General features: G+C 38.2%; 1 protein-coding gene across 4 annotated transcripts in view; it reads right to left on the bottom strand.

Annotated features, from left to right (window-relative positions):
• The window catches only part of PIBF1 (progesterone immunomodulatory binding factor 1), a 212,324-nt gene that overhangs the window by 181,991 nt on the left and 7,050 nt on the right, over positions 1-23,283 (bottom strand). For all 4 annotated transcript variants that reach the window (XR_013824935.1, XM_079903403.1, XM_079903405.1 and 1 more), the window contains exons 3-5: positions 14,393-14,493; positions 11,366-11,564; positions 8,548-8,667 (exon numbers count right to left, since the gene is read on the bottom strand). Coding sequence is in view for 3 of the 4 variants with exons in the window: in XM_079903403.1 (XP_079759529.1) it covers positions 8,548-8,667; positions 11,366-11,564; positions 14,393-14,493 (420 nt within the window). In the remaining variant the exon portion in view is untranslated. The remainder of the gene's footprint in view (positions 1-8,547; positions 8,668-11,365; positions 11,565-14,392; positions 14,494-23,283) is intronic.

Below are 23,283 nucleotides of genomic sequence, written 5' to 3'. Positions count from 1 at the left end.
CCAGACTTCAGTCAGGTCTAGCCACCTCCTAACCCTAATGTGAGCTTGGCTAAGAAGAGGCAGATCATTGGAATTGAAAAAAAAGGAAAAATGAAATGCATTTAGGGTGTCATCTCTTTCAAATATGCCTCAATAGCAAGGCTTATTCTTTCCGTAGTTTACGTTGACTAGCTCATGTAACTTCAAAGTGTTACAATAAGTGGGAGTTTATTGAGGTTTGAGTTTGGCATGGCTATACCCAGTAGTATGATGACTCAATTTTGACACTATTTTTCTCTATTTGAGCTGTGAAACCTTTATTCATACAGTGACCCATGGTAACATCTGGCCATTATTTGGCTGAAATGCCTATTTTACATATCAAGTTGATGGCTGTTTTTAAAATTATTTTTTGTGCTGCTAATGCCATGACAAAATTAAATGCAGACATAGGCATGAACGTCATGGGGCTAATACTCCAGTATAAATTATTTATTCAGATGATCCAGCATATACAGCTATTAATTACTTTTTTATATCGATAAAGAAATTAAATCATAAAGTTAAAATGATTAAAAAAAACCCTCTTAGACACTCCAAATTATGTCTGTAGAATCTGGATTGAGATGTGTATAGCAAGAGAACAAAGTGTTCATAGTGTACCCAGATTGAAGCTACAGTACTTGGTAAGGTCCCTCATGAGTTGTTTTCCCTTCCCAAAATATGATATACCATCCTGGCTCCTAGGTTCAAAATTTCATCTCAAGACCTAATAATCCCCTCAAAATCTGTCCCTGAAATAAATTAACAATGTCACTGGATTTCTTTAAGATTATAAACACAGTGGCAGATGGAGAAAAAAAAAGGCCACATTACTCTTTAAAAATTTTTTCCTCTTACAGCCATGTATAAAACAATCAGCGAAAAGAGGCTTCTCCCCGATAACATCCTATTTTAAACTGCCTTCATTATAGCTTTCCCATGAACTGTTCCCTCCTCATGAAGTTTTATCTTTAAGTCATTTACATAATTTGTAAAAATACAACAAGTTTATAAAGAAGCAACAGGTTTTAGATGTATATGTAAGAAATGGGTTTTAGAACCTCCAAGTAGTAATACTACAGCTAGTGTTATTCTAATTATTATATTCGTGGATGTTATAAATACATTAAAATATTAATTATTATTAATTATTATTATAATATATAAAATATGAAATTTAATTAAGAATATAAAGTGTTTTTGTACCTCAATAAGTAAACAACAACAAAGGAGATTTGTGTTCATGGTCCATGAACCTGCCACATTAGAATCCTAGGTTATTTATTAAAATTGAGATTCTTAGGTCCGTCTCAAACCAAAACCAGAACCTATGAAAGTATCCAGGAATCTAAGTTTTAAGCAGAGCTTATTCAACTTAAATGTAATACAGAGAGGCAAAACTATTATTGTTTACTAATGAATTTGTCAGATACCCAAAAATAATTACAACTGATGAGTAGCATCATAACATGTATCTTATAAAGGAATTTTAAATTCATCAGTTGGACAGGATAAAAAAGAAACTTCAGAAAACAAATAGTTAATAATGCTCTGAAATTAAAAAACCCGACTAACAAGTATGTATCATTAATGAAATACTTCATTTTCATTCAAATAAAATTAACAGGATTATTCATGTATGAATACTTAAGATGAGGCTCAAGGTAATTTTGCAGAATTTTTCTCAATAAATGTAACTATGTTTCCTAAACAAGGAAGTTCTCTTAAACAAAACACTCTTCTTGCTTCCTAGTTACCAAAGTTCTCATAAGAGAAAAGTATTTCACCATTTCCTCATGAAACTTAATGGTTCTAAGTACAGACTCATTAATGCCCTATATAATATTGTTAACTTTTCTTTCTTTTGAAAAGAAACATTCTGAAATAACTCTACAATAGCACAACAGCTGCCCATAGCTTAGCTACATGTACTGGACCAAAATTCTGACCTGTTACAGAGAGATTTCATAAATAGGAAATAAACGTATAACACTTATGAAACCACTAAGTACCATACACAAGCTCATGTATGAAATACAGCTCAAAATATGCTATAATTAGACTATGTTACTGATGCTTATAAAAAAACTCTCAACTTGAAGTAAAAGATGAGCCCTATTTTCCAGGGTTAGTATCCAGATATTATTTCCAAATAACTAAAGATGTGGAAAAAAATAATGAAAGAAAATTCCAGAAATCTACTAAAATTGGCACTTCAGGAAGAGCGACTTCTTTTTTAAAGGTCAAAAATCACATTTTATTAAATTTCACGTAATAGATATTGAACAAATCAGCTTTTCACTTCATATCTGCCATGAACTAGCAGCTTATATGAATAAAGGCACAATTAACTGTGTACTTGTGGGGCTTTAACATCTCTGAATGCTTTTGTTAGGTGTAATTATGAATATCAGTGTAATAACTGAGACACCTTTAATCTGAAGACTACATGTTTTGCCAGAAAAGTTTCAATTTTTAAAAATTCTATCTCCCAGTTATAGATCTACTAAATTTTATTAAAAAAACATAGTATTTGATTGATTTAAGGCAATGGATATGAAATAAGGAATATAAATGAAAATAAGGTAACAATGTAACACTTTGGCCTCTAGGTCAAAAATGACAAGATGTTTTGAGTAGCCCAAAACCGGTTACAGAAATAAATGGATATATGCTGCCACCATGTGGTAAAAAAAAAAAAAAAAATTCAGTTCATTTTTGGAAAAGACAAAACTCAATCCAACAGTCTTAGTAAACCGGAAAGTTTGTTTTCCCAACTCCCAGTTTTAAAACTCAGAGACATAACTAAAAAATATCTTAGTTTCTCTTAGTAACCCACATGGAATTGCCATGATGCTGCCATTTTTGGGGCATTTATATTTGTTGGCTCTTGCCTCCTCTTTTTAAGTTTCCTATTAATTTACTACTTGTTCTATAAAATAGTAGTACCATCTTGTATTTGTCCTGAGTTTATCCCCTTGCAAGTCAATCCTCACCTTATGTGATTTTATGATTTTGTGATTCTATGAACTTCAATCACATTTTCCCCAGCTGTTGGTGTTCATCTGACACATACTAATCTTTGTGTGTCCTCAGATAGTAAACTCAGCTGCCCAAATACCAGATCTTACTTTCCAAACTCTGAAATTTATGGCTATATCGGGAATTCAATAATCATTAATAGGTAAGTAGTGCAAACAACCAAAATTACAATGTTCAAAGCTGTACATTTTGTTCAAGGTCTAGTGATGCATTTTATTTTGCTTTTAATATTTTTCTTCATAATGCCTAACGAGTCATCACCCATATCAGTACAAAGTTAAACATGTTGAGAAAAAAGATTCTCCAATGAAGCTAAGATTCTTTTTAGAGAAAACAGAGGATTTCAAAGCTAAATATTTTACATGCACAGACTGGATTTTCTCTTCCTTCACCTGTGTTTAAAACAAAATTGTAAGGTGATTCCACTTCTGGTGATGGTTCCAAGTTCCCATCTGACCAACCCTACTGCAGATACAACTTCAAATTCTGGACGAAATATAAAACAACCATCTGAAGGCACAGGAAAGTGACCAAAATCAGGCAGATTCTGGAGGGATGTCTTCTACGAGAGGAAGAAGGGAACAGCATTGGGTAAATTTCCTGGTCTCTCTCTCTCTTTTTAAAATGCCTTTTATCTGGAAGGCAGGCCTACTATGTGCCAAATTGGATGATAAAGGTACAACAGAATATCCTTCATCTTTCTAGCTTGAAGAACCAGAAAACAAGAGTTTTGGGCAACTCAGCTGCTCTAAAGTGAGGAGGGAATTCTAGAGACAGCCAGAAAAGGGGTACTCTGAGTTCCGCAGATAATCTCTGCCAGATCTCTGGCTGACCTCTGAACAACACATGTGTAGGGCAGACCCAAGCAGTCCTACTAAGGCCAGAAAAGCCTAACTGAAATTTGAGCTGCTGCCCAAGAGACAGAGCATGCTATCTGAGTACAAACCAGTTAAATTCCTGCTAAAACAAAAGCATCAGCACTGTCAAAATGCAGTCTTCACAACCTAACAGTTGCAATGTTAAGATCTAAATTTACTCAGATTTAAATTATCAATTTAAAGTTACTCAACCTTTGAAGAAACAGGAAAATGTGACCCATCCTTAAAAGAAAAGACAATCAACAGAGACAATCTCTGAGGTGACTCAGATTTTGGAATTAGCAGACAAGGATTTTAAAGCAGAGATTTTAACTATTCTCAGTGGTGTAAAGGAAAATGTGCTTATAATGAATACACAAATAGCAGAGAAATAAAAACTATAATAACCAAATGGAAATCTAGAAGTGAAAAATCTGACTATTAAATTTTACACAAGAAAAACAAAAAAGTATGTCCACACAAAAGCCAATGTTCAAATGTTTGTAGCAGCTTCATTTATAATGTCTCCAAAGTGGAAATAACTCACATGCCCATCAACTGGAGGATGAATATATCCATACAATTAAATATTACCCAAAAAAAAAAGGAACTACTGATACATTACAAAGAAAACAGTCTGGCAATTTCTCATAAATTAAATATGACCAGTGGATGGATAGATGGACAGGTATGTGATTAATATAAGTATAGTGATATGCTAATGGCAGAAATTAGGTGACGGGTATACTGGTGTTCATTGTAAAATTTTTTCTAGTTACCTATGCTCAAAAACTTTCATAATAAAATAGAAAAAAAATATAGTCTCTAGGGTTGGTGACCAATTTTGAATATGCTGATTTGGGGATCATAAACTGAGAGGTTACATAAAAGAAAACACACAGGTTATAATCAGTCTGCTAATCTTCTGAGATCTTCCTCCAATTTGCCTTACTAGCGTAGTACTCTACCACTCAGAAAAACTTTGCTATCTGCAAACTCGAGATTTTACTTTGTGCTTCCTTTCCAATATAATGTTTACTGTTTGTTCCCCTGTACTCCTTTTTTTAAAATTTAATTTTATTATTTTTAAAATATTTATTTGGCTGCATCGGGTCTTAGTTGTGGCATGCAGGATCTTTAGTTGCAGCACGTGGGCTCTTCGTTGCAGCATGTGGGATCTAGTTTCCTGACCAGAGATCGAACCTGGGCCCCCTGCATTGCGAGTATGGAGTCTTAGCCACTGGACCACCAGGGAAGTCCCTCCCTGCGCTCCTTTTATTTTTTTTATAAATTTATTTATTTTATTTATTTATTTTTGGCTGTGTTGGGTGTTTGTTGCTGCACACAGGCTTTCTCTAGTTGTGGTGAGCGGGGGCTACTCTTCGTCGCGGTGCACGGGCTTCTCATTGCGGTGGCTTCTTCTCGTCGTGGAGCATGGGCTCTAGGCGCACGGGCTTCAGTAGTTGCGGCACGTAGGCTCAGTAGTTGTGGTGCACGGGCTTAGTTGCTCCGCGGCATGTGGGACCTTCCCAGACCAGGGATCGAACTTGTGTCCCCTTCACTGGCAGGCGGATTCTCAACCACTGTGCCACCAGGGAAGCTCCCTGCACTCCTTTTAAAACATAAATTCCATGAGGCCAGAGATCTCTGTTTTGTTCACTGAGGTATTCCATGTACCTAGAACAATGCTTGCCACATAATCAAGGTATAGTGAATTATTTATTGAATAAATTTTATTCTCATAATAATGGCCATGTGAGTGAGGCAGATGTTACATATTCTCATCCCTATTTTACAGATGGGGACTGCAGGGAGGGGCAGTAAAGACTAAGTTTTTTATCCAAGATCATCACACCATCGTCGAGTTGCAGAGATGAAACTCAAACTAGTATCTCTGAATTCCCCAGATACCAGAGCAGTAAATAATTTAACAAATCATTTCAAAAAATAACCCCCCACAATATATTGCTAAAAACATTTCTTTTAATATTAGATATTAACATTCACTCACTATATCCTTATAAAAAGGTCCTAGCTGGTGACTTTTCATTTAAAACTTTTCAGTCTATATTTTCTGAGTGTTGGGCAAGTTGACCTGTACTAGGCCCTTGACAGAGCAGAAGAATCTAACTTTAAGGGTGGCTTTAATACAAAAGTAATTCTATTATGTCTAAATCATATTCTCTGAGTTTCTAAGACCTTTTATTATGGAGATAAGGCATTACTTTTCTTTTTTCCTGAATGTGATTCAGTTCCCTCTTTACATTAAGTTCAGGAAAAGGTTTAAGACAGAAGATTGTATTTTCAGCTGAGAGGTGGTAAACCTTTAAGAAGCAAACTTGCACATGGAAAGGTTCTAGGATGGCTAATTTTTTATGTCAACTTGGCTAGGCTACGGTACCCAAATATTCAGTCAAACGTTATTTTACATGTTTCTGTGAAGGCATTTTTTAGATGAGATTAACGTTTAAATCAGTAGACTCTGAGTAAAGCAGTTTACCTTCCATAACGTGGTGGGCCTCATCCAATCAGCTGAGGCCTCACTAGAACTAAGACTGACCTCCCCTGAGCAAGAACGAATTCTGTCAGCAGACTGCCTTTGGATTCAAACTGCAACCCTCCCTTGAATCTCCAAGCCTGCCAGCCTACCCCATTAGATTTTGGATTCGCCAAGCTTCCACAATCACAAGAACCAATTCCCTAAAATATACGTCTCTCCATATATATTTACATACCCTGTTAGCTTTGTTTCTCTGGAGAACCCTAACACAAGCTCACAAACAAAACTCCTTCTGTGTTCAAGAGGTATTCATGCACTAAAAACACTAAGGAACTCTATGAGTGAAACCAGTGTTAATTTTCTATGCTTTCATGTCAATAAAATACTAAAGGTATTAGGAAGGTTGAAACAAACTAAAATCTGGGATACAATGCCATTACTGACCCTTGAGAGTAGAAAGACTTGCTTTACCACACAGTAAAAATATGTCACATACTAATGATAATTTTAGAGATCCAAGCCTTCTTTTTTTTTGGTCCAAAGAATCCTTTGTTCAGGAGAAGGTACTCTTAGAATCCCCAAATGTCAAAAGAGATTAAAATAGAGGTGGTTTGGGCTTCCCTGGTGGCGCAGTGGTTGAGAGTCCGCCTGCTGATGCAGGGGACACGGGTTCGTGCCCCGGTCCGGGAGGATCCCACATGCCGTGGAGCGGCTGGGCCCGTGAGCCATGGCTGCTGAACCTGCGCGTCCGGAGCTTGTGCTCCGCAACAGGAGAGGCCAAAACAGTGAGAGGCCTGCGTACCGCAAAAAAAAAAAAAAAAAAAAAATAGAGGTGGTTTGATAGAAACAAGGATAGAAAGCTCCTCCAGTCCTCCCTCTAAAAAATAAGAAGTCCCTGAGGGACACTGACGTACCATAACGTGCTGCAGAACTAAGCCTGAAAACTTATCTGCCTTGTCTCTAACGAACCATGTGGCACACCGCCACCGCTGCTGCCACCACCATCACCATCCTGGGCATTCTACAGAGACAATGGAGATTAAATGATTTGCCCGAGGTTGCAAAATTAGTTAGTAGCCAAATTGAGGTCTTCTTTGTCCTTTATTATTTTGACTTTAGATGCAAATTTTTTAAAAGTTAAGAGCTATTTTTCTAAATGTGCAAAACAGTTTACCTGCACAATGTGGCCGGTTAGCAGCAGAAAAAAACCACCATAATAGACCCCTGTGGTAGGGTTCACATCAGCACATCGGCCTCTCTGGCATCACTCCTGATGACTTCAATGCTCCTATGAGCAGATGGAAGCTGAGCCTTCATTTGCCTGTAATATTGGCTCTATAATGACCAAAGTAGATTCCATCCAGCACTAACAGTGCAGCAAATCAGAGCATCAAAATATAAATTAAATCATAATTGTTTATTTCTGGATAACAGATCTTTGGTAAAAGTTGCCCTTGAAATAGGACACAAAATAGTTTATAGGCAACCTTGCTAAAAATCACATTTTTACTTTGAAACAGAATTGTGAGCAATTCAATGAAGTAAATGGGACAAACAGTATTATTTTCTTCATTTGACAGAGCAGGAAACATTGAATGACTTGTTCAAGGTCACACAAAGAATGAGTGTCAAGATATCATCTAAGGTATAACTCCAACCTACTAGAATTTGAACTCTGGAAGGGCAGGCACTGTCTCTCTTGTACTCACTGCTGCCAGCACCTAGCACAGCACAAGGCATCAGTGGGGTGGATGCTAACATTAGTGCATGTGCTCTGAACAGGTATTAGGAGAGCTAACTGTATTGGATGAAGAGGCAAAATGACTTATAAATGGACAAGGGCTCCCTTTCTTTTCACCAACAGGGCGGATCTGTAATGAAGAACTGAGAATGAAATGAGATACAACAACAAAACACTCAGCCGGGGATTACGGCCAATATCATGGACGTACCCTGCCAAAATAAGATGGCTATTTCCAGTCTCACCTCCTTCCCACTACTTATGAAGAATCACAGCAGTCAGCATCCCCGAGTTCCATTTTTCTTTCACTGATTTTTATATTCCCTATCACAAATCTTAAGGACCTCTTGGAGCTTCTTCACACCAGGGATCAAAATTATACAAACCTCAGTCAGTTGTTTCAGTTGACCCTTGTTTTCACTTAATTCTTCGGCCAGGTCTTTCTTTTTCACTTGTAGTTCAGAGATTTCCTTTCTTAATGGATTCACTAGTTCATGGAACCGGATCTTTGAAAAAAAAATCAAATTATAAGCAGTCTCGAGACCCAAATTACAATTAAAATTTGCTAATTAACAGCACTCTCAATTATCAGTACTACAAGGAAAAGTATTAAGATAATAAAGGAAAGTGTTAAGGTGTTTCAGATTATATATTCAGATTATATAAATTATATTTATTATATATAAAGTTTTGTTTGTACAAAATGATACAAGACGGTCTTTAATTGTCCCTGACCACTAATACTTCATTAAGTCTTAATGTTCAATTAAGTCCCCTCAAGGCCCAGATTATCTGTAACTCCCCACCTGTGACACGGTCTCTCTTTCCTCTCTTCTATCAGTCCTCCATGTTCTCCTTACTCCTTACCTCCCACTACTGCTCACTCCACACTATCCACTTGTTATTTCCTCAACACATCAAGTGTTCCAGAGTTTTGCTCTTGCTCTTTCCTCTGATGGAAAAGCTCTTCTCACATATAAATGTACGGCTCATGCTTTCACTCCCTTCTGGTCTCTGACCAGACATCACCCTATCAGTAAAACCCTCCCTGACTTCCCTAACCAGATTCTTCTGGGGGCCGCGCCACCTGTGGGATCTTAGTTCCCCGACCAGGGATCGAACCCGGTCCCTTGGCAGTGAGAGCATGGAGTCCTAACCACTCGACCGCCAGGGAACTCCCTCCCCTACGCTGATTTAAAATAGCATCCTCACTCTTCATTCCTGCTCTTTTCTCCATAGCATTTAGGACAAACGTTCTACATATCTTAATTTGTTGTGTGTGTTGCTCCATTGGAATGTAAGCTCTGTGAGGACAGGAATTTTTGTCTGGTTTGTGCACTGCTCTGTCTCCCATGCCTAAATATAGGAAAAGCCTACACCCCAGGCTCTTGGTGAAATCTACTTACTACCACCGCTGTGGAAGGGATAATCAGGATGAATCAGGAGGTATTTTCATGTCACTGTTCCATTCAGTTCAGACCTCTCTTCCCACTCATAATTCTCTCAGGGGAATTTGCCTGCCTTAACTTAGTAAAGTGTTCCAACTAACAAGCTCCTACAAAACTAAGCTATCAGCAAATTAGGAGAGGACAATTAGGGACTATTTATTGTATAGGCATACAGTCTGAAACTCCTTAATGTATTGCTGTATTGCAGGAGTACCATATTTGGTAAGAGGCAAGTCCTAAGGCTAGTACTTGACACAATGAACCTGTGTATAATTAACTAGTTAGGATGGTACTGTCTGAAAACAAAAGATAAGACAAGGAACATTAACAGATCAGAGAACAAAAATATGTATGCCTGCCACTAATGGGATACTTTCCATCTACAATGGCTAAAGCCTCAATGACAGCACTGGAGATATTTAATTGGTTTTGGACAGTACTTTGGGCAAAACGATTATGTTCAAGCTATGTTAAATAAAAAGCTGGACAAAAAACAGTACTCCGTTTTGTAGGAAATCATTAATCTGGAAGCCTTATCCAAATGAGAACCAAGAGTAGCAACCACTACAGCAAAAAGAACTGATAATATTTATTATGTGTTTACTATGTTCTAAGCACTGTGTTAAGCATTTTACATACAAATTCATAGTTAATCTTCACAATTACCTCAACAGAAAGTTGCTGTTATTATTATTCTTTTTTAATTGAAGCATAGTGGATTTACAATGCTGTGTTAGTTTCCACTATACAGCAAGGTGATTCAGTTATACATATAAATATTCTTTTTCAGATTCTTTTTCATCATAGATTATGACAAGCTATTGAATAAAAGGCACTGTTATTATTATTAACCCTTTTACATATGAAAAAAATCAAGCCTCTTAGGGTGAAATGACCTCTGTATATCACAAACTTGCAGTTTGTGTGAGATGTGTGCTCTTGAGAGCCCTGGTCCCACCCTGCCACTCTGAGACCATTTCAGGAAATCCATGGGACCAAAACTATTTTCCTAGTAATACTAATATTTTTTGCCTCTTTTACTCTTAATCTTATGCCCATTAAGTGTCTGCCGGTGGCTACATGATGTGTGATGATATCATCGCCCTTAAGGCTAATGAAGTGTGTACTTGTGTATTCCTGTATTGTAAAAATTTCTCAGTTTTAATTTCAAATATGGTAAATATTAACAGATATAGTCTATATAAGCAAAATCTCTTTGGGGCCTTCAATAATTTTTAGAGTGTAAATGGATGCTGATATCAGAAAGATTTGAGAACACTGCCATAGATCAATCCTACATACAGACTTGTGTAACCAACACTGCAGTTGAGATCCTGACCTAGATCCGTAACGATCGCCCTCATGCTGTCCCTTTATAATCACACCACTCCCCTCTTCTTTAATGTCCCTAACCCCTGGCAAACACTAATCTGTTATCTCTATAATTTTTCATTTGAGAACATTATAAACTGCCACAGTTTATGATAAAATAATTCATTTCTATGGATTATCCAGCCATTAACTTTAGAGCCCTATTTATTGCTTGACTTTGGAGGTCAATGGCCAAGACCCTTTAAAATTTGGTGATCTGAACACCATTCACTCACTTCAGATCAGAGTCATAAAATAATTTATCAATTAGGTACTTCAAAAGTTATGGCAAAAAAAAAAAGTTATGGCTACTATAGAAATGGCAAATTTTAGTCTGGAAATATATGCATTCTTTTTTTTTTTTTTAATGATACAAGACACTTACAGACACATATTCAGGAATAGAAAGCTGATCTTCCGGAAGACCTTTTAGGTTCATATATTGGTCTTCTGTCAACTCAAAGTCACGCAGGTTTCGACGAATATCTCCAGCTTTCTCTCTTAGCTGAAGGTTTGTCTCTTCTAGTTGCTTCTGTCTCAATAAAATAGTTTCCATTTCTTGTTTCATTAGTTCTTGATATTTTCTACATTAGGAGAGAATGTATAGCAAGCTTAAAAAAATCACTGAGATCTAATTTTCTCAAAGTTCCTTTTTTATAGTAACATAAAATTAAGAAATGAGAAGCTTAATAGTATTTTTGGCTCCAACTAAATGCTGACTTAACCAGTTAAACACGAAATGACAATGCTACACTAATTACTGAATGTGTAGCCACATAAATTATTAAATAGAAAATTAATGTTCTTAATAACATTTAAAATACAAATTATAAAATTATACATGTCTTCTCCTTAAGGTGTAAATCTTATATACCTGCTTTGGACCCTACTCATTAAAGTAATTTTCATTTGTCTTTATCCAGGTACTTCAAGGTATACCTCTTTAAGATGGCAACACTGAACCACCATAATGTATTCATTCAACCAATGAGGTAATGAAATCAGTAATCCACACATAATCAACCGCCTTTCTCAAGGAATCCATGTAGTACACATTGTTAGTTGCCCACCCAAAAATTTTGAGCAGGAAGGCACCCTCTGATTTTTCCCCCTCCTACTGTATCACTCCCATCAACATACAAACATGCTGTTATTCGTCCTGTCTTAAATGAACAAACAAGCTCCCACAATTTTTGACCCCCTTTCACTGCCCCTTTTGTTTCTCTAAAGTATTCTGTATGTGCTCTCTTCAATGCCTTTCCTCTTAAACCCAGGCCAATCAGGTCTGGTAACATTCAGATTGCTAATGATCAATTCTCAGTTCTTTCCATCCCTATCAATAGCACTTGAGACATCTGATCTCTCCCTCCTTTCTTCATCTGGCTTCCCAGACACCCTATTTTTTTCCTCTTCATTTTTATCCTATTTTCTTGGTGGCACTTTCTCGGTCTTATTATCTAGTTTGCCTTAGTGTTGGAGTACTCAGTCCCCTCCTCTGTCTGTGTTCACTCCCTTGGGGAATTCATCCAGTCTCGTGACTTAAATACCATCTATATCCTAATGACCCAGATTTATATCTCTAGATCAGACTTCTCATATACCTCCACATGGATTTCTAATATGACAACTCTACCTTAACATGTTCCAAATTGAACTCCTGCTCTTCTCTCACAAACCTATTCCGCTATGGTTTCAGCATCTTTAGTTTTGAATTTTATTTTATTTATTTATTTTTTATACAGCAGGTTCTTATTAGTTATCTATTTTATACATATTAGTGTATGTATGTCAATCCCAATCTCCCAATTCATCCCACCACCACTCCCAACCATCTTTAGTTGACAGCAATTTCATCCCTTCATTTATTCAGGCCAAAAATGTTGGTACAATCCTTGATTCCTCTTTCTCTCCTAAACCCCACATCTAATCCATTAGGACATCCTATCAACTCTACCTTCAAAATATATTCAGAATCCAACCACTTTTTACCACTATCAGCTATCAAGAGAATTACTGCAATAGTCTCCTACTGCCCTCTCCACTTCATTTAATTTGATCAGTGCCTAAAGAAATAGAGTAGAAGTCCTATTATCCAATGCAGTGGTTTTCAAAGTGTTATCCCCAAACCAGTAGCAGCATTAGCATCATCTGGGAACTTGGTAAAAATGGAAATTCTCAGGGCCCAACTCAAATCAGAATCTGAGGGTGGGACCCAAAAATCTTTTTTCAGCCCGGCAGGTGGTTCTGATGCATGCTAAAATTTGAGAACCACTTATCTAATGAGATAGTAGCTGATAATTGGTCTGATAATTTTTTAAAATATCAGTTAAAGAGTAAGATCTTATAAAGGGAAAAGACACCTACTTTACACATTTACAGCTAATTAAAATATAGACATAAACATTCACTGGCAACATTTTTTACATAGGGTACAGATTTTTTGTAATACGGAGATATGCTTTGTTTTTCTGTAAATCATTTTTCATGATTTCCAAATCTGATTTCTTTACAATGGCAGGAGACCTTTTGAAAAGACACTTGGGAAATCTGAGGATACTTATTATGGATTTGATTTTTGCCCCTAATCTCTAAACACCTCTTGCTTACACTTAATTTGATGATTTTTAGTCACTCGCTTTAATTGAATCTTTCCAAAGAATTCATTATAGTTTGCAAATAAATGACATGTTTTTGTACTCATTTTAAAATATAATGTTAATTAAGTGTAAGTATGATTATGTAAGTATAATAAGTATGATTGGCATAGGCATATTTGAGAGTAAACACAACAGACTCTGCATAAACACACAACTGAGCTGGAGGAAGTATGTAGGCAAACAAAAGGTACATTAACCCAGAAGAATTCAATGGGCCATAAGAATATATCAGTATGTTCTACAGAGCAAATGAAAAATTTAATCCAGACAGCCAGTTAAGTGGTGGTGAGTTTAGAGAGCTTCCATTGTCATTTATGGTTCACTGACACTGGCAATATTTGTTGAATGAATGTTGAATTCTGGCTTTTTGAATTTTGTGTACGTATCAAGTAGTTTTTTTTGTCAGTCTGGATGTAAAAATTATTACCGTCTTTGATTGAAGATTTCTCTTTTTAGCTTACGATCACATGCATGAATACGTAATGACATTACTAACTGCTAGACAGGTATTGCTACTTATTTATTTATTTATATATTTGCGGTACGCGGCCTCTCACTGTTGTGGCCTCTCCCGTTGCGGAGCACAGGCTCCGGACGAGCAGGCTCAGCGGCCATGGCTCACGGGCCTACCGCTCAGTGGCATGTGGGATTTTCCCGGACCGAGGCACAAACCCGTGTCCCCTGCATCGGCAGGTGGACTCTCAATCACTGCGCCACCAGGAAAGCCCGGTATTGCTGCTTTTTAAAACTTTTACCTGGCATCCTTTTGTTGAAAAGTCAACTGGTTTTCTAATCTCAATGTTAGTAGCTGCTTCTGGTGAAGTGCATCATTAAGCTTCTCTTCCAATTCTTCAATCTTAAAAAAGAGAAAAAGATAAATTATACGGTCAGTTCGCAAATTTATCATTTAATAAAACCTTCTGTTTGTTCATAAAAATGGTTGGTAAACTATGCTTTGGGGCTTCCCTGGTGGCGCAGTGGTTGAGAGTCCGCCTGCCGATGCAGGGGACATGGGTTTGTGCCCCAGTCTGGGAAGATCCCACATGCCGCGGAGCAGCTGGGCCCGTGAGCCATGGCTGCTGAGCCTGCGCGTCCAGAGCCTGCGCTCCACAAAGGGAGAGGCCTCAACAGTGAGAGGCCCGCATACCGCAACAAACAAACAAAAAACAAAAAAACTATGCTTTGAATCTGCTGCCTTATGAATGTTTTTTTGCCAGGCTGTCATTAAGATCATTTTTTCCCGTTAATCTAATCTAAGTGAAAAACCCTTTGACAACTGGAATTTTTATGCTGGTGCCTTGCCCAGCTAATTATTTCCTGGCCAGACCCTGAATATATACCTCAGATCCATCTATAATCTCTGCCTACTATACATCTTCAATTGATTACATGGGTGTTGCAATAAATGTCCAAAATGAACCTAGTCATCACCCTCACTTATCTTATATTCCTTACATCTCCCTGGGCTCCAAAGCAAAAAAATCTGAGTCACGCATATTTGATATATCTCCTCCACTGCTTATTCTTATCTGACATCATTTTTATTTTTATTTTTTTTCCATCTTTATTGGAGTATAATTGCTTTACAATGGTGTGTTAGTTCCTGCTTTATAACAAAGTGAATCAGTAATACATATACATATGTTCCCATATCTCTTCCCTCTTGCGTCTCCCTCCCTCCAACCCTCCTTATCCCACCCCTCTAGGTGGTCACAAAGCACCAAGCTGATCTCCCTGTGCTATGCGTCTGCTTCCCACTAGCTATCTATTTTACGTTTGGCAGTGTATATATGTCCATGCCACTCTCTCACTTTGTCACAGCTTACCCTTGCCTCTCCTCATACACTCAAGTCCATTCTCTAGTAGGTCTATGTCTTTATTCCTGTCTTATCCCTAGGTTCTTCTTGACATTTTTTAAAATTAAATTCCATATATATGTGTTAGCATACGGTATTTGTTTTGCTCTTTCTGACTTACTTCACTCTGTATGACAGACTCTAGGTCCATCCACCTCATTACAAATAGCTCATTTTCGTTTCTTTTTATGGCTGAGTAATATTCCATTGTATATATGTGCCACATCTTTATCCATTCGTCTGATGATGGACACTTAGGTTGTTTCCATCTCCGGGCTATTGTAAATAGAGCTGCAATGAACATTTCGGTACATGACTCGTTGTGAATTATGGTTTTCTCAGGGTATATGCCCAGTAGTGGGATTGCTGGGTCATATGGTAGTTCTATTTGTAGGTTTTTAAGGACCCTCCATACTGTTCTCCACAGTGGCTGTACCAATTCACATTCCCATAAGCAGTGCAAGAGTGTTTCCTTTTCTCCACACCCTCTCCAGCATTTATTGTTTCTAGATTTTTTGATGATGGCCATTCTGACTGGTGTGAGATGATATCTCATTGTAGTTTTGATTTGCATTTCTCTAATGATTAATGATGTTGAGCATTCTTTCACGTGTTTGTTGGCAGTCTGTATATCTTCTTTAGAGAAATGTCTATTTAGGTCTTCTGCCCATTTTTGGATTGGGTTGTTTGTTTTTTGTTATTGAGCTGCATGAGCTGCTTGTAAATTTTGGAAATTAATCCTTTGTCAGTTGCTTCATTTGCAAATATTTTCTCCCATTCTGAGGGTTCTCTTTTGGTCTTGTTTATGGTTTCCTTTGCTGTGCAAAAGCTTTGCAGTTTTCTTAGGTCCCATTTGTTTATTTTTGTTTTTATTTCCCTTTCTCTAGGAGGTGGATCAAAAAGTATCTTGCTGTGATTTATGTCAGAGTGCTTTGCCTATGTTTTCCTCTAAGAGTTCGATAGTTTATGGCCTTACATTTAGGTCTTTAATCCATTTTGAGCTTAACTTTGAGTGATCTAATCTTTACATGTACCTGTCCAGTTTTCCCAGCACCACTTATTGAAGAGGCTGTCCTTTCTCCATTGTACATTCCTGCCTCCTTTATCAAAGATAAGGTGACCATACGTGCGTGGATTTATCTCTGGGTTTCCTATCCTGTTCCATTGATCGGTCTTTCTGTTTTTGTCCCAGGACCATACTGTCTTGATTACTGTAGCTTTGTAGTATAGTCTGAAGTCAGGGAGCCTGATTCCTCCAGCTCCGTTTTTCATTCTCAAGATTGCTTTGGCTATTCGGGGTCTTTTGTGTTTCCAAACAAATCGTTAAATTTTTTGTTCTAGTTCTGTGAAAAATGCCAGTGGTAGTTTGATAGGGATTGCATTGAATCTGTAGATTGCTTTGGGTAGTAGAGTCATTTTCACAATGTTGATTCTTCCAATCCAAGAACATGATATATCTCTCCATCTATTTGTATCATCTTTCATCAGTGTCTTATAATTTTCTGCATACAGGTCTTTTGTCTCTTTAGGTAGGTTTATTCCTAGATATTTTATTCTTTTTGTTGCAATGGTAAATGGGAGTGTTTTCTTGATTTCACTTTCAGATTTTTCATCATTAGTGTACTGGAATGCAAGAGATTTCTGTGCATTAATTTTGTATCCTGCTACCTTACCAAATTCATTGATTAGCTCTAGTAGTTTTCTGGTAGCACCTTTAGGATTCTCTATGTATAGTATCATGTCATCTGCAAATAGTGACAGCTTTACTTCTTCTTTTCCGATTTGGATTCCTTTTATTTCCTTTTCTTCTCTGATTGCTGTGGCTAAAACTTCCAAAACTATGTTGAGTAAGAGTGGTGAGAGTGGGCAGCCTTGTCTTGTTCATGATCTTAGTTGAAATGGTTTCAGTTTTTCACCATTGAGAACGATGTTGGCTGTAGGTTTGTCATATATGGCCTTTATTATGTTGAGGAGAGTTACCTCTATGCCTACTTTCTGCAAGGGGTTTATCATAAATGGGTGTTGAATTTTGTCAAAAGCTTTCTCTGCATCGATTGAGATGGCCATATTTTTTTTCTTCTTCAGTTTGTTAATATGGTGTATCACATTGATTGATTTGCGTATATTGAAGAATTCTTGCATTCCTGTAATAAACCCCACTTGATCATGGTGTATGATCCTTTTAATGTGCTGTTGGATTCTGTTTGCTAGTATTTTGTTGAGGATTTTTGCATCTATGTTCATCAGTGATATTGGTCTGTAGTTTTCTTTCTTTGTGATATCCTTGTCTGGTTTTGGTATCAGGGTGATGGTGGCCTTGTAGAATGAATTTCGGAGTGTTCCTCCCTCTGCTATATTTTGGAAGAGTTTGAGAAGGATAAGTGTTAGCACTTCTCTAAATGTTTGATGGAATTTGCCTGTGAAGCCATCTGGTAATGGGTTTTTGTTTGTTGGAAGATTTTTAATCACAGTTACAATTTCAGTGCTTGTGATTGGTCTGTTCATATTTTCTATTTCTTCCTGATTCATTCTTGGCAGGTTGTGCATTTCTAAGAATTTGTCAATTTCTTCCAGGTTGTCCATTTTATTGGCATAGAGTTGCTTGTAGTAATCTCTCATGATCTTTTGTATTACTGCAGTGTCAGTTGTTACTTCTCCTTTTTCATTTGTAATTCTATTGATTTGAGTCTTCTCCCTGTTTTTCTTGATGAGTCTGGCTAATGTTTTATCAATTTTGTTTATCTTCTCAAAGAACCAGCTTTTAGTTTTATTTAACTTTGTTATCGTTTCCTTCATTTCTTTTTCATTTATTTCTGATCTGATCTTTACGATTTCTTTACTTCTGCTAACATTGGGGTTTTTTTGTTCCTCTTTCTCTAATTGCTTTAGGTGCAAGGTTAGGTTGTTTATTCGAGGTGTTTCCTGTTTCTTAAGGTAGGATTGTATTGGTATAAATTTCCCTCTTAGAACTGCTCTTGCTGCATACCATAGGTTTTGGGTCGTCATGTCTCCATTGTCATTTGTTTCTAGGTAGTTTTTGACTTCCTCTTTGATTTCTTCAGTGATCACTTTGTTATTAAGTAGTGCATTGTTTAGCCTCCATGTGTTTGTATTTTTTACAGATCTTTTCCTGTAATTGATATCTAGTCTCATAGCGTTGTGGTCGGAAAAGATACTTGATACAATTTCAATTTCCTTAAATTTACCAAGGCTTGATGTGTGACCCAAGATATGATCTATCCTGGAGAATGTTCCATGAGCACTTGAGAAAAATGTGTATTCTGTTGTTTTTCGGTGGAATGTCCTATAAATGTCAATTAAGTTCATCTTGTTTAATGTATCATTTAAAGCTTGTGTTTCCTTATTTATTTTCATTTTGGATGATCTGTCCATTGGTGAAAGTGGGGTGTTAAAGTCTCCTACTATGAACGTGTTACTGTTGATTTCCCCTTTTATGGCTGTTAGTATTTGCCTTATGTATTGAGGTACTCCTATGTTAGGTGCATAAATATTTACAATTGTTATGTCTTCTTCTTGGATCGATCCCTTGATTATTATGTAGTGTCTTTCTTTGTCTCTTCTAATAGTCTTTATTTTAAAGTCTATTTTGTCTGATATGAGAATTGCTACTCTAGCTTTCTTTTGGTTTCCATTTGCATGGAATATCTTTTTCCATCCCCTCACTTAGGTCTGAAGTGGGTCTCTTGTAGACAGCATATATATGGGTCTTGTTTTTGTATCCATTCAGCCAGTCTGTGTCTTTTGGTGGGGGCATTTAATCCATTTACATTTAAGGTAATTATCGATATGTATGTTCCTATTCCCATTTTCTTAATTGTTTTGGGTTTGTTATTATAGGTCTTTTCCTTCTCTTGTGTTTCTTGCCTAGAGAAGATCCTTTAGCATTTGTTGTAAAGCTGGTTTGGTGGTGCTGAACTCTCTCAGCTTTGCTTTTCTGTAAAGGTTTTAATTTCTCCATCAAATCTGAATGAGATCCTTTTGGGTAGAGTAATCTTGGTTGTAGGTTTTGCTCCTTCATCACTTTAAATATGTCCTGACAGTCCCTTCTGGCTTGCAGAGTTTCTGCTGAAAGATCAGCTGTTAACCTTATGGGGATTCCCTTGTGTGTAATTTGTTGTTTTTCCCTTGCTGCTTTTAATATGTTTTCTTTGTATTTAATTTTTGACAGTTTGATTAATATGTGTCTTGGCGTGTTTCTCCTTGGATTTTTCTTGTATGTGACTCTCTGTGCTTCCTGGACTTAACTATTTCCTTTCCCATATTAGGGAAGTTTTCAACTATAATTTCTTCAAATATTTTCTCAGTCCATTTCATTTTCTCTTCTTCTTCTAGAACCCCTAAATTCGAATGTTGGTGCATTTAATGTTGTCCCAGAGGTCTCTGAGACTGTCCTCAGTTCTTTTCAGTCTTTTTTCTTTATTCTGCTCTGCAGTAGTTATTTCCACTACTTTATCTTCTAGGTCACTTATCCGTTCTTCTGCCTCAGTTATTCTGCTATTGATCCCTTCTAGAGTATTCTTAAGTTCATTTATTGTGTTGTTCATCATTGCTTGTTTCATATTTAGTTCTTCTAGGTCCTTGTTAAATGTTTCTTACATTTTCTCTATTCTATTTCCAAGAGTTTGCATCATCTTTACTATGATTATTCTGAATTCTTTTTCAGGTAGACTGCCTATTTCCTCTCATTTGTTAGGTCTGGTGGGTTTTTATCTTGCTCCTTCATCTGCTGTGTGTTTTTCTGTCTTCTTATTTTGCTTATCTTACTGTGTTCGGGGTCTCCTTTTCACAGGCTGCAGGTTCGTAGTTCCCATTGTTTTTGGTGTCTGTCCCCAGTGGCTAAAGTTGATTCAGTGGGTTGTGTAGGCTTCCTGGTGGAGGGGACTAGTGCCTGTGTTCTGGTGGATGCGGCCAGATCTTGTCTTTCTGGTGGGCAGGTTCACGTCTGGTGGTGTGTTTTGGGGTGTCTGTGGACTTATAATTTTAGGCAGCCTCTCTGCTAATGGGCGGGGTTGTGTTCCTGTCTTGCTAGTTGTTTGGCATAGGGTGTCCAGCACTGTAGCTTGCTGGTCGTTGAGTGAACCTGGGTGTTGGTGTTGAGATGGAGATCTCTGGGAGAAATTTTGCCATTTGATATTATGTGGAGCTGGGAGGTCCCTTGTGGACCAGTGTCCTGAAGTTGGCTCTCCCATCTCAGAGGCACAGCACTGACTCCTGGCTACAGCACCAGAGCCTTTCATCCACATGGCTCAGAATAAAAGGGAGAAAAAGTAGAAAGAAAGAAAGAAAGAAAGAGGATAAAAGAAAATAAAATAAAGTAAGGTAAAACAAAAAAGTTATTAAAATAGAAAAATAATTATTAAAAAAAATTTGTTTTAACGTAAAAAAAGAAAAAAAATATGGATGGATAGAACCCTAGGACAAATGGTGAAAGCAAAGCTAAACAGACAAAATCTCACACAGAGGCGTACACGTACAAACTCAGAAAAAGTGGAAAAGGGGATAAAATAATAAATCTCACTCTCAAAGTCCACCTCCTCAATTTGGGATGGTTCGTTGTCTATTCATGTATTCCACAGATGCGGGGTACATGAAGTTGATTGTGGAGATTTAATCTGCTGCTCCTGAGGCTGCTGGGAGAGATTTCCCTTTCTCTTCTTTGTTCTCACAGCTCCCAGGGTTCAGCTTTGGATTTGGCCCTGCCTCTGCATGTAGGTCGTTGGAGGGCATCTGTTCTTTGCTCAGACAGGACGGGGTTAAAGAAGCCACTGATTCGGGGGCTCCGGCTCACTCAGTCCGGGGGGATGGAGGGGTACAGAGTGTGGGGCGAGCCTGCGGCACCAGAGGCCGGTGTGACGTTGCAGCAGCCTGAGGCGTGCCATGCATTCTCCCAGGGAAGTTGTCCCTGGATCCCGGGACCCTGGCAGTGGCGGGCTGCACAGGCTCCCCAGAACGGAGGTGTGGAGAGTGACCTGTGCTCGCACACAGGCTTCTTCGTGGCGGCAGCCTTAGTGTCTCATGCCCATCTCTGGTGTCCGCGTTGTTAGCCACAGCTCGTGCCCGTCTCTGGAGCTCCTTTAAGCAGCGCTCTTAATCCCCTCTCCTTGTGCACCAGGAAACAAAAAGGGAAGAAAAAGTCTCTTGTCTCTCCGGCAGCTCCAGGCTTTTTCCTGGCCTCCCTCCTGGCTAGCCATGGTGCACTAACCGCTTCAGGCTGTGTTCACGCAGCCAACCCCAGTCCTCTCCATGTGATCCGACCAAAGCCCCAGCTTCAGCTCCCAGCCCCGCCTGCCCCAGCGGGTGAGCAGACAAGCCTCTCGGGCTGGTGAGTGCTGGTCGGCACTGATCCTCTGTGTGGAAACCTCTCCACTTTGCCCTACGCACCCCTGTGGCTGCGCTCTCCTACGCGGCTCTGAAGCTTCCCCCCTCTGCCACCCACAGGCTCCGCCTGCGAAGGGGCTTCTAGTGTGTGGAAACCTTTCCTGCTTCACAGCTCCCTCTCACTGGTGCCGGTCCCGTCCCTATTCTTTTGTCTCTGTTTATTCTGTTTTCTTTTGCCCTACCCAGGTACATGGGGGAGTTTCTTGCCTTTTGGGAGGTCTGAGGTCTTCTGCCAGCGTTCAGTAGGTGTTCCGTAGGAGTTGTTCCACGTGTAGATGTATTTCTGGTGTATCTGTGGGGAGGAAGGTGATCTCCGCATCTTACTCTTCCGCCATCTTCCCCCTCTTCTGACATCATTGTTTTTATTGTTGAGCTTATTCCGTAAAAAGCTGTCAAAACTATACCATCCTCTTTAATACCCAGTGACAAGTCTTCAGTTAGACCCCTGTCATCTCTCACCTGGATTATTATAATGGTTTCCTAACTGGTTTCCCTGCTTTCAGTTTTGCCAATCTCCAAAACTATCTTCATCTTATCTTTTAAAAATGCTATCAAAAATTTATTTCCCCAGTTTTAAATCCTTCAGAGGGTCCTCACTGTCTTCAGAATAAATTCCAAACCTAATGGCATACTATACTAATCTTTCTTGATCTGGCCTTTACCTACCATGTCTCTCATCCCTAGCTTAAAAGCAAACTCTGTTCCAGCAAAAGTAAGTGCTTGCCATTTCCCCAATATGCTGTGCTCCCTCTTAAGCCTCCATGCACCCGAGTTCACTCTTAGACTATTTAAAAAATTCTTTACTCTTTCCCTTTCAACCCAGGCAGTTCTTGTTCACCTTTTAAAATATGCAGATTAATTTAACAGTCAGTCCTTAATACATTCAAGTGAATTCCTTTTGTGTCATCAAATTCTCCTTCTCTACTGAACTATTCCTGTCATTAAACAAACATGTTTTTGTCTCCCATTAAAAAACCCAACAAACCACACTCCCTTGATCCCACCACTTCCTCTGCCACAGTACCATTTTCTCTGCTCATCATCAGAGCAAAACTTCCATATGGTTTTTGTCCCACACTATTCCAGTAACAATTCTCGTTAAAGTTATGAATCCCATCCATAATGCCCAGTCCAATGGTTATTTCTGCGTATTTATCTTACTTGACAACATGATTTGGCAGAGCTGACCACTCCATCCTCTTTCACCTTATGTGATACTCCTCCTGGTTTTCCTGCTTAACTCACTGGACCCTCTCAAGGTTCTCAGGTTCCTTTGCTGGATTTTCTTCTTTTAACACATTCCTAATATTTGACTACTCATTGACTTGGTTTGGGGCCCTCTACTCTCCCCACGTAATGCCACCAAATCCCATAGCTTTAAGTGGCACCTA

This window comes from Stenella coeruleoalba (assembly GCF_951394435.1).
Source record: "Stenella coeruleoalba genome assembly, chromosome: 18".
Lineage (NCBI taxonomy): Eukaryota > Metazoa > Chordata > Mammalia > Artiodactyla > Delphinidae > Stenella > Stenella coeruleoalba.
This window is presented reverse-complemented; position numbering and strand designations above follow the sequence as displayed.